Source organism: Zosterops lateralis (assembly GCF_965231275.1).
Source record: "Zosterops lateralis genome assembly, chromosome: 4".
Taxonomy (NCBI): domain Eukaryota; kingdom Metazoa; phylum Chordata; class Aves; order Passeriformes; family Zosteropidae; genus Zosterops; species Zosterops lateralis.
Genome location: NC_139765.1, coordinates 12,230,166 through 12,242,356, shown reverse-complemented (window position 1 = coordinate 12,242,356; position 12,191 = coordinate 12,230,166). Strand labels below are relative to the sequence as shown.

General features: G+C 43.9%; 1 protein-coding gene across 6 annotated transcripts in view; it reads right to left on the bottom strand.

Annotated features, from left to right (window-relative positions):
* Window positions 1-255: 255 nt before the first annotated feature.
* The window catches only part of PPFIBP1 (PPFIA binding protein 1), a 104,102-nt gene continuing 92,166 nt past the window's right edge, over window positions 256-12,191 (bottom strand). For 2 of the 6 annotated variants that reach the window (XM_083858830.1, XM_083858831.1), the window contains exons 20-30: window positions 10,957-11,098; window positions 10,552-10,680; window positions 9,820-9,970; window positions 8,495-8,606; window positions 8,265-8,353; window positions 6,353-6,475; window positions 5,466-5,591; window positions 4,466-4,654; window positions 3,759-3,938; window positions 3,065-3,130; window positions 259-2,596 (exon numbers count right to left, since the gene is read on the bottom strand). In XM_083858830.1, coding sequence (XP_083714956.1) covers window positions 2,510-2,596; window positions 3,065-3,130; window positions 3,759-3,938; window positions 4,466-4,654; window positions 5,466-5,591; window positions 6,353-6,475; window positions 8,265-8,353; window positions 8,495-8,606; window positions 9,820-9,970; window positions 10,552-10,680; window positions 10,957-11,098 — 1,394 coding nt within the window. In that variant the 3' untranslated portion in view covers window positions 259-2,509. Of the gene's footprint in view, window positions 2,597-3,064; window positions 3,131-3,758; window positions 3,939-4,465; window positions 4,655-5,465; window positions 5,592-6,352; window positions 6,476-8,264; window positions 8,354-8,494; window positions 8,607-9,819; window positions 9,971-10,551; window positions 10,681-10,956; window positions 11,099-12,191 lie in introns of all 6 variants that reach the window. The other 4 variants (XM_083858832.1, XM_083858834.1, XM_083858833.1 and 1 more) reach the window with 4 other exon arrangements.

Sequence of the window (12,191 nt, the reverse complement as noted above, 5' to 3'; positions counted from 1 at the left end):
AGATGGTTCAAATCTGGACCTGAGAAATAACTAGAAAGTCTTGATATAGTTGATTTCTTAGCTGTTAGTCGAGCCCTGCTGCAGGCACTACTGACAAACAAATTAATGAGTCAACAAAAAAAGGTGTGATTTTGCCCATTTTCCCTCCTTTGTTTTTTGAATAAAACAGAAGAAGCTTCCTTGAAAAATTAAAAGGAAAAAAAAAAAGAGGACATGTGAAAAAGGGAACCAGCTTCCAGAAACACTTGGCATTTTCCACAGACTTTATTGGATTTCACATGGCAATACATGGCAGTTATGTTTGCCCTCTCCAAACCAATTAAACACCCTGATGGCATTGATAGTGTGCACACATACACACATAAAAACCTCCTGACTTCATCACCTCTCTCATGTCCCCACCCCACAAGAGAACCAGGGTTCAGATCCGAGGGGATGACCTGGCTGCCAGGAAAGGCTTGTTTGGAGCAGAATGCTGCTTACCCTGCACTTAAATAAACCATCACTGCCCTCACTGATAACACTCCAGAGAAACTGCAGAGTGTTTGTGGCTGTTTCAGCACACACTACTGTGTCACTAGCTCCCTTTTTCTCCCCTGTGAATACCAGTGCTGTCCAGTAGCTGGTGACTAGTGAGAGCCAGCCAGAGCAACGTTTTTGTTTGGAAGCCTGCACCACATTTCCCAGTGCTTCCACAGAGTTTTACGTTCAACTTCCATGTAAATAATAACAATATTGCAGAGTATTCACAGAAAGGGAAGCCTGAATCCACATCCCAAGCATCTGCACCCTAAACCTGCCCACATTAAATTTTGCATCTTGGTACATCAATAATCACCTACACTGCACAACCTTCAAAGGTCCAGGTTATCAACTTACATCATTCTAATGCTGGAATATGCCTCTAATCTGAGGAGAATTCCCTGAAAATCCTGGGAAGAACCTGTCTTCCTTTCCTAGCTTTGTTAACAGTGTTTTAGAAACACCCCCAAAGCCAGCACAAACCCCAAATCCCCTGCACGACACCAGGAATGGTCTCACTTCCAGCAAGGAGAGCGACAAAACGCCTGACAAACGCTTGGCAAAGCAGCACCACCGCAAGGAACAATTCCAGCTGGACTTTAGTTTGCCTTTACAGAGCAAAGCAGCTTCATGCCATTGTGCTAAAATACATGCAACGTTCAACACCATACAAATGACCACTGGAATAAAAAGTTACTTTTGTTTGTTTGTTTGCTTTTGGCTAGGACACCTCGCAATATGGAAGTCTGACACAAGATTCCCACTGGCTAGTTAGGAATTTTAAAACCTGATGATCCTCAAGAGCAGAGGAGCTGTGCTTTAAGAAGGTAAAATGATGAGCAACACATTTGATATCTGAATTTTGGAGGAAAAGTCCCACCTTAGGCTTAATAATATGAAATAATATATTTCCTATACAGTTCTCTATATAACTTTATTTTTTTGCAACTACACCATCTTCACATTAGTCACAGCACAGAAATATCCCTTCCATATGCAGGGAGTACTCTCAACTTAAAGGAAAATTTTTAAGTCATGGAAGTGTTAATAACCTTGCTGAATGCACTAGCTACTACTGCTGGGGACAAGAAAGAAGACATTTTAAAATGTGCAGTTTCTGGATGAGTCACTGCTAGAAGAAACATGCTTTAGAATTGTTTCATTTCAAATGGAAGATCATTAAACTGTGCACTCAGTAAAAAGCAACGAAAGCAAACAGTTCCAAAGGTCAGCCTGCCTTTCCCAGTAACCAGCTGGTTTGCAAACTGGCATAATTTTTTTACAACCATCTCCCTTTCCCTCACACACCTTCAACTTTCCATCACTCTATCTCACAAAATTTAAATTTTTGCTTTTATACGTACTTCGTATACTTATTTTTTTTCATTTTTCTTTTTCTTTTTTTTTTTTTTAATATAAAACAGTATAAAAATAGGAGCAACAGTCAAGAGCTACCGGGGAGCTTACACAGGGCACAGATCTCTAAAATCCTACATTGGATAGGGCTGAACTGGTGTTTGTGCCAAAGAAAAGGCAGTAACTTCTTAGAAAAGAGCAGTAACTTCTATTTCTCAGCTGAGAGTGCAGAGAGAGCTGATGTGCGGTATCTACAGAAGCAACACTTCCACCTAACATCTTCTGTTCTTTTCAAACAGTGTAAAGGATTATCTGAGACCATGAATAAGCAAAAGGAGCACTTTCATACCACATCAATTTCAATGCAACACTCTGAAACATATCACCAGTTTGTACATTAAATAGAGTTAAAACGATTACCATTCACCAGTGTCTGGGTGGTTTTTATGGCAACTTAAGTAGGCACCTTGTTTTTTCTCCTTTTCTCTTTAGAATTCTCCACCCCTCAGTGTTACTTCTAACAAACAGAAGCAAGAGCAATGTAAAGTCCATGATCTGCTGCCTGTCACGTGGAACAGGGATGTCCTTGCACGCAGGAGAACGAGCCTTTGTCAGTGCCTGGTGGTGACTGTCACACGTTGGAGTCCTCATCTGTTATACTGGTGCTAGGAGAGCGAGTGGCAAAGTCTTTGAACATTTCATCTTCCTTCAGCATGTGCTGGAAAGGAAAGGAGGGAAGAGTCAAGGATTCTCACACCTGGTGGCAGTCACTTGTCCTGTGCTGGGCAGTAAACACTGCCTGCCAGCCACTGCTTTGTTCTGCTGAGGGAGGTTTTCACCCACCCTGCTGCAAAACCAGCTCACTGCTGTCTGCTGGCTCCAGTGGCCTGGGGCTTCCACCCAGAAAATGCAGCCTGACTCCCAGCTGGAAACCCACCAACCATGGGGAATGGGGGCTGTGTCCCCTGCCCTCCCTGGTGTGTGGCGAGCCAGCACAGGCCACCAGACCTCCCCACCAAGATGGGCAGGTACCTTCCTGAGCCACTTGGTTTTCTTGTGCCCTCTGTCCTGGCAGAACATCCAAAGGACCTCACTGACACTGTTTAACACGAGTGACTGCCCAGGAGTTCACACCCGTCCCACAGAAACAGAGACCTTCCTGCAAAGACCCCATTCACAGACTTACTGTCAAGTTGTTGATGCCTTCAGAAAACGCTCCTATTTGCCTCACTGTCCCTTCTGAATCTTCCATCTATAAAAGAGAGAATGAATAATGAATTAATAATAACTTATTTGTATCACAGAGTGGAATTATAGAATGGATTAGGCTAGAAAAGACCTTAAAAATCATCTTGGTCCAATCCCATGCTATGGGCAGGGACATGCTCCACTATCCCAGGTTGCTCAGAGCCCCATCCAGCCTGGCCTTGGACACTTCCAGGGATGGGGCAGCCACAGCTTCTCTGGGCAACCTGCTAGGGCCTCACCACCCTCACAGGGAAGAACATTTTTCTAATATCCTAAACCTCTTAAGATCTAAACCCACTATCTGTCAGTGTGAAGCCATTCCCCTTTGTCCTGCTACAACAGAGTGACAATTAAGTGCAGTACACAATTTAATGATTACACCTGAGATGTTCAGACCAAGGGAGAAGCATGGCCTGCCAGGAGAGGAGAGTTATTCCAGAGCAGGCCCTAAAGGTGCTGCATTCAGAGCTTCAACCTCCTTGGGAGCAGACCCTTTTGTCACTAATGCTGTGTGACAGCAAGAAATCAGGGCCTTTATGGGCCAAAGCAAAAGGAAGACTTCCCTGGGAAATGGAAGGTTTTCCCACCAAACCTGACAGCTCAAAGACTCAGAATTGTTAGAAGTGACTTACCTGCTCCAGTCTGTCCAAATCATCATCATCATATACTCTGATATCCAGGCCAGGCTTAAAGCCCTTCTTCGATCCACTGCCAGATGTCCGTCCCAGCTCCATAGGACACACATACTCCTCCACATCATCCTGCTTCTTCTTCCTCAGGCTCCCAAAATTGCTGAAGGTAAGTTTCTTTGGCTTAAAAGTGAAGAGAAATTTGCGAAGGAGTTAGAGAATCAGCAAAGAATTAATGAGCCTACTTGTGCCCTCTTGTGTTTCCATGACAAAGGGCCAAAACCCCAGTGCTCTCCTACGCAGATTTTCTGAATTTCATGACAGTGGCATCTGAAAGGACAATGTGTCCTCTCATTCTACCACTGTTAAGACACCACCATTTAACAGATCCCAAATGAGGTGAAAATTCCACATTAAACCATGTGTTTGTGAAGAGTAAGGGACAGTCTCCCTCCCAAACATCTCTCAGTACAGACAGAAGGACAACACAAGTGCTACCTCTTGTCTGTGCATGTCAGAGAGGCTGAGAAGTGGCCTGTTCATGGTAGACACAGGTGTCCCAGGTCTGCCAGGTCCTGCTCTCATGCTTCTTTCTTAAGGAACTAAGCCCTTTTCTCATACCTTACTGAAGTGCCCTCCCAGCACGGATAAAACCCGAGATCCAAATGCCTCCCTGGAACCTCCCACCCCTCCCAGAACAAGTGGCCTACCTTGACTTTGGCAGTTGCTGTCAGGAGGACATAGTCTGGGGACTCCATGGCTTCACGTTTCTGCTGCTGGGCCTCCTGCCCCACCAGGATGTTGAAATGAGTGGCCAAGTGCCGCCTCAGCAGCGTCTTGTTGGGTGGGATGTTCAGCAGCTGGGCCATGGTTTCTACATTGAAACGGGGCTCCAGAACCTGGGAATGCAATCACAGAGAACCCAGCTGAGGCCAGTGCTCTCTCATGAGATCTCAAGGACATCCAGGCCTATCTTGGTCACTCCCTAAGGCTGCTTTGGGATTTTTGTTTGTATTTTAGAGGGAATATACAACAAAGAAGGAGGAAAGTTAACTAGTTAGAAGATTCCTAAAATCCTACCTCCAGGCTTTCCTTCTGGAGTTATAAATAGGAACAAATTGACAGGTAAGAAGAAATGAACAGATAAATCCCCCCTTAACTGAAGTACTGTGTGAAGCTATCACAAAATGTTTACCCAGCAGCATCTTCTAATTCTGGAAAAGGCAGCCAGAGGAATGATGAAAAATAAACAGACACAAAATGTCTGGAGCAGGGATATACCTCATAATTGCCACAACAAACCTCTGCAGGTATAAGTTTCTTGTCTGGAGTATGTGATGCTAGAGCATTAAAAACAATCCTGGTTTGACAGTGTAATCTCAAATTTTACAAAAGTAACAAGCTTTCCCCACAAAAGAAAACCATATCCAGGTTAGGAAGGCAGGAAGTAGCTGTTCAACAGCATGGCAGCACTGTAAGACAGGAGGTGGAGAACGCCATACCAAAATAGAATTCTGAAGGGAATACAGAGTATTAAACCACACTGCTTCCCCTCAAGACATTCATATCCTTTAAACCATAAGGTAAGAAACTTCCTATAATAAGCAGAAAAGGTGCGTGCAGCAAAGACAATGTCAGAACACTGACCTAGTGATTCCCAGCCATCTTTTTTTTTCCCATAAAATGGACAAAGCCCCCCCGAGAGCTCACCATGAGCCCCCCATGCACGCCGCTGCCCCGCAGGTTGGGCGCGTATTCCGCCAGATCCACGGAGCGCAGCCACTCCATCACACGGTGGTTGGTCCACTGCGTCACCTCCGAAGGGGTCACGTTATTCTGCCAACAGGAGGGACAGGCAGGTGAGGAGATGTCACAAATCAGCTGAATCCCAGCCCCAATCTTTACTGAAACATACCTCTCCTGCCCTTAAGGAATACAATCCTACTGTGCACTTGAGGAAAAAATCTTTTTTTGGATTGTTGCCTTGGGCAGGAGTGTGGTGTCAGGTCATTTGATTATTGTGCTGTGCACTAGGGTTATTTGCCATTTCTACCAGTAGAGCTGAAAATTCAGCCGGTTCCATGAGCTGCTCTGCTGTTCTTGCAGATACACATTGTGAACCTAAATCCAAGTGTCTGGGTTGTTTTGTCATCCATTGCCCTATCCAGCATTCACTGCTTCCAAAACACAATGATGGCAATCTCCTGCCTGGTAATGTGGCCAAGCTCCTTTTACACAGAAAATTTTGACATGGCCATCAGTTTTCCAGAGAGTTGCACAAGACTCATGGTAACAGTGTTCTGAGTTCAAAATGATTTGCATTCCAGACAGCACATCAGAGACTGGGCCAAAACAGCCAGCTGTTGGCTTGGAGGAGAAATGGGAGACTTGGAAAGGGGGACATGAGTTTGGGGTCATGGCAGATAGAGGAAGGAAAGTGATGTCAGAGCTTGAGGTTAAAAGAACAACATGAGAAACAGGAAACTAAAAAGGAAGCAGAATGAGGAGAGAGGAGGAGAGAGCAGAACAGGAAGAATCAAACACCAGGGATAAAAGCCTAGAGGATTCCTCTTCACAGCTTCCTCATAAAGTGGTACCTCATCAGATGGTCTCCTGCGCAGGCAGTTGGGCTCAAAGTTGTTTATTCTCAAAACCTGAATGGCTCTTTTGATGCTGAGGTGGTGAAGTACACTGATGACCTTCAAGGATAGCAGGTCATCCTGTCAAAGAGCAAGAGGGAGTTAATAAACACAGACATGCTTATTCATGGGACCAGCATCCTCCTGGAGGGGACTGCTTTAGCCCCTGGCTTAGAATGGTACATCTGACACATCTGGGGGAAGATTTTTGATATGTCAGATAGATGATTCATATCAAACCATCGGTCCCAAAATAAAAACTTCCTGTGTTGCACTGTACTAGCTCCTGGGGGATGTTTTTCACACAGGGTATAGAGCTTAGCACAAGAAATGTGGGCTAACAAGGAGGGAAAAAGGGTGAAATACACATCCTCAGGGATAGGATGAGAGTCAATAGGACAGGACAGCACCAACACACTACACTAGACTCACCTGCCATTTAATCCTGCCAGAAGTTCTAATACCTCAAATGTCCAGATAGAAGTTTAACTGAAAACAATAAATTACCCTGAAAATTGGGACATTCTCTACGGTTAGAATAAAAATAAAAATAAAAAAAAAAAAGGAGGAAGAAGAAAAGTGTCTCAAAGTCCAAGTGCAATTTGGCTAACTTAAATAAATTTATGCACCCTTGTTAGGGTTAAGCCAGGGTTAGCCTAGCTTAATCTTTCAGTTTTACTCATATGTTATGAGCACCGGAATCTATTTTGTCAGATATTTAAGACAAGATTCTTTGCTCACTCAAACATCCCACTGTGTTCAGCTAACTTTGTGATGAATCTGACAGTAGGTTACTATGTCATGGTTTGCCATTTCATTTATTATAAAATAATAAATGTTTGCTATTATTTATTTTGTAGTGGAGTAACTTCAAAAGACTGTAACAAGTATTAGTTTAATACTTTGAATATTTTGTTGGCTATTTATGGCAAATCTGTTGTCATAATTTGATGGTTAAATATGCTCTAAAAATATCCCTAGTGATCTACAATTAAAGGGCAGTGACAATGGTAGTAAAGTCTCCCAACACAACATCAAACTCAATGGAGGCTGCTGGCATCACACCTCCCAGGGTTAAGAAGGAGAAGAAACAATCTTATAATAAATAAAATTGCAAACCATGACATAAAACCTATGCAAAACACATGCAAGTGTGGCATGAAAAGGTAACTCATGGTTCATGAGAGAGCAGGGCTGTGATTGATTTCTTCTTTGTTGTACAGAAAGAATTAGTATTAGAGATGTTCAATTTGCATTTGTGTCCCCAGAGAAGGAAGGTCTTATCTCATCTTACCTGAGCCCTTACACAAAGGAAACCTGACTGGCAGTGAAGTGGGGAGGTGATGCCTGTGCTAAGCACTTTGAAATGCAAAAGCTGTTAAAATGTAGCCTGCTTCCAAACAAGCTGGCTCTTAGAACTGCAATTTTCTTCAAAGGAAATTGCTTGGGTTTTCTTCACCTAAGCATCCACATAAATAAACAAACCGATAGAATGCTTGCTCACTGAAGAAAAAGATTCCATCTCCTTCTATTAATTAATAACAACACGAACAGCAAAAGCATGAATGGCAACCACAGCATTTGCAGACCTTTACAAGGTGCACAAGCCCTGCCTGAGCACACCACTGTGACACACAGCTGTTACACTCAGCATTGTCCATTTCTCATGCAGAAGTCCAAATTCTTGCTTACTGTATTTGCTCTTCCACCTGAATCTAGTAGCTCTAAAAATGGAAAGAACTTCGGAAATGCTTGGTTACAGCTACTGGCATTAACACAGAACACTCACTAGAGTTTAAGGGGTCCTTTGAACACTGAGAAGCCAAGAACATGGAAAGGATGCCAGAAAAGGAAGAAACCATTTACTCACCACGCTCATGTAATGGAGCATGCGGCCATCCACCTTCCCCTCATCAAACTGGGTCTTGTACTGGGGCAGACCAATGTCATCCAGCCACCCTAGGGCAGGACAGACACTCCTGTTAGAGTGGCAGCACGTCACCTAGCACCACTTACTGTTCCCATCCTCAGAGCCCCAAATTAGCCACCATTAGGGACCCCTATCCAAAGCCACTGCTTCAGCATGCAGTAAAATCTTACTGGTAACCCAGTGGTAATCCAGTTTTCCATGGTTGTTTTCCTCTTCAGATCCCAGTGCCTGCAGAGCAAGCTGGAGCTTCTTCCGATGCAAAGGGTGCTTTATCCCAAGCTCCTGTGAAAGGAAGAAAAGCAGTAAATGTGGAGACAATACTATTTTATTCATCCTCCTGCTGAATAACAGGGGTTTTGAGAGTTACACTTCCACAGCACTGCTGGTGACCTGGCAGGTGCATTTTCTATTTGCTGAATTTCAGTGTTGTTTTAGCACACTTTCAGCACTAGGGAAAGGCCCATTTACTGGGGTGGGTTAGTTTCACAGTATGCTGGATTAATTTCAAGGAGTGATGGATTCCAAATTGAATTAAAATGTTGGCCACGATATTCCCATACCAGATTAAGAAAAATCCCACCATATACTAAAAATGCTAGCATTCAAAAAAATACTTGCTGGGACTAATTCCTCACCTCCCAGGTAAAGTTAAAATAATTATTTAGTTAAGAGCACAGGAATGTCCCAAGAATTACTGAAATTCATTAATGGTTCCAAATGTGTAACATTATTCCCCAGTTCAGTTGCAAATGCAGCCATTCCAGGATCTCTTTAATCCCATTTTCACTTTCAGGAGTGCCTGCTGGTTAATGTTACTTCTGGTAACACTATTACAAGCCATTACTTCTCTTATTCCAGTTGTAGTGTAACTACCCAATTGAGAAAACAGCCTTATTATTTGGTGAAGAGAGTGATTTTTTAAAAGCTGAAAATTCAAACTTTAGCAAATACTATGGATTATAAGTGTAAATCAAATTAGTTTCTTCTATGTTTCTCATTTTTAAAAACAGACAAGCAATTCTGTGACAATTAAAGACAGAGACTGATCAACCTGTGTGTAACAAATTCTCATTCCTCTTTGTATGAAATGGACAGAAAATATAATTAGCACCTTTTTACACCCTTCTCACATAGGCATAAAATAACTGTAGCACATATGAGTGCTAATGAAGCAGGGCTACAAACCCATGTGATAATGAGGCAGTCTCACATGCCTATTTTTAGAGTGCTACAGTCAATTGGTGTGTCCATGCTTAATGAAGTTAAATCCTGTATTTGTAATTATTAGCTTCATTACAGAGCATTAAATTTCTACAAAACTTCAGCTAAAAAGAAATGGATTTGGCATCACTGCAGATGTCAGTATTTTGAAAACTCATCTAGTTTACATTTTTTTACGAGGTGCACTTTACAGACATGATTTACATGCACAGAAATTGTGATTTTTTTTTTTTTTGTACCTTTATTTGAAAGGAGTGTTTCTGGTATTCCTCACCTTTTCCAGATCCTGCTGAGAAGCCTGCAGAAGTGTTTGCCCAGACAATATCCAGTGCCTGCCATTATTGATGTAAGAGCCAAGCCCTTGGTCCTGCAGCCAGTTGCAAACCTGCTCCTTGGTCCACTTTGCAAATGGCATGTCCAGCTCACTGCGGGAGATTTTACCCAAAAAAGACTAATAAATCCTGTGCTTCCAATCTCCTGTTCTCATAAATAATGAGAAAGCCAAAAACCAAGCCTAATTCACATCTTGTGGGAGCTAGGACAAGCTCTGAAGGGGAACCATCAGCAGGATGAAGTGCTGGGCACTGCTGATCTGTTGCCACTGTCACTATAAACATGGGCTCCCTTAATCCTACTGAAAAGAGCCACCTTTGCTCTAGCCTAGTGTGGCTACAGCTCTGAAGTGAGACTGGAATGTTTCACTTTCTCCTTTAATCCCTGGAAGTGCAGCAGCAAAGGATGAGAGGAGTATTTGTCACTGCCACATGAGGGCTCACACGCTGCCTGACAGCCCCATCCTGCAAAGGCAAGTGCTCAGCAGCAGGATCCCACCACCCAGCCCACTCCAGCCCTGCAGAGAGCCTCTCTCAGAGGAGGAGGCAGCCTGGATCTGCCTGGTTTTGCTCAGACAGGAGAGGGGATGTTTCATTTTGGCACTGCTCTCCTCCTTTGGGCCCCATGCTTGGGGGATCCAAGTACCAACACACTGGCCCCACCCGTGTCTTACTTGTGGGACTGCCCCAGGTCCCGAGACCAGCCCAGCCGGGGCCCTGCAGTCGCTCTTGTCCCTCCTCTTTTGAACTCTGTCTCCGACATGTCCTCTGGGTTGAAGGTGGTGGACTGGCTTCTTCTGAGTCTGAAGGAAGAAAGAACATTCACATTTGGCTAAGGAAAAGGTGTGCCTCTGCTGCCACTGCAACCAACACAGGCAAGATCTCCCCTAGGGCTTGTAGCTCCTCTTCTACCTGCCCCCAGCCTGCTGTTATCTCCCAAATACCACACGGGCTTCTGCTTTTGTGATACTACACCACAGAGCCACACACTGGCAAGGGAGAAAGAGAAGGTGTGTCCCCAGCAAACCCCTGCCCAAACCCCAGCTCTGAAGAATGGTCATCTCTCATCTTTCACTTACCTTCCAAACAACTTCTTGATTCCCCTGGCCTTTTTCCTGGAATCTGGAGAAGGTGGTGCCATCTGCAGACTATCTGCTTCTTTTGGGCGAGGGGGCAAGCCAGCCAGATCCAAGTGGTCTGCAGATCCCTTCTCCGTTTCAGCTGTTAGAAAACAAAAACTCTGTCAAGACCCTCTTGTGCTGCACTGTACAGACATGCTCCTGACCTTGGGAATGACTCCTGCTAAATTATTGACAGTCACCATGTCAAGAAAATAGCATAAAAGGGATGGGAAAATCCACGAGAAACGTCACATGTTCCTCCTTCATGGGCCTGGCTGGTAACACTCCAAGGCAATGCTCTGCTCAGTTAAGTGCCTTCTATCCAAGGTGGGAAAATCCACCTCATGAATCAGCAGTGAATTAAATCTCAAATTTACTCTTCCTCAGGGAGTGCTCCTACAGTGCTTTCACAGACAGAGCCAAGGCATGTGGGTACTCAGAAACAATTCAGTGCAGTGACAGGGAACTAAACCAAGAGTCCCCAAAGCACAGAAAGACAAATAACTTCCCTGCAGATATCTTTCCCAATAACCTGTAGTATTTCATTCCCTGGCCAGGAAATTCCAGCAACAAAACTCCTGTCCCAGAAGGAGGGTCCTCTTTCCCTCACTTATGCAAACTGTGGAATATTTTATTCCTCAGAGGAACACCATGGAGTTTAGGCTCTGTCTGAACTGTATCTTCTGAGTGAACAAAACCACCCACTCTAAAAGCATTAAATCCTTGATCTGTAGCTGTTTTCCATGACAACAAACCTGAGGGCTCTTGTCCCCAAAGGGGAAGTTGCCACGAAAGCTAAACTATTAAAGGAAAAACAATTTTAAGGTAATTTAAAAAGAAAACTAAAAGAATTGCAGTATCTACTAGACTACATAAGCAGAGATGTGCCAGCAAGTGCCATATAGCTGAATTAAACTACAATGTGGAGTTTATGCCAGTTGCTTGCTGGGGAAGAGAGAGAGCACGAGCTTGTTCAGCTGAAGCAGCTGTGGCAAGGCAGTCAGGCCTGGAATCACTTGCAGCATCTTTTAATATAGCTCTGTAATTAAATTAGCATCACTTGTGTTTGAAACAGACTTTCAGACTTCCAGGAGAAAAGTAATGCATCATTGCTGGGACATGTGGTCTCAAGCCACAGAGTTAATGCTGAGATGGCCACAAAAGGACCATGACCAGTAACAAACTCTAGGCTC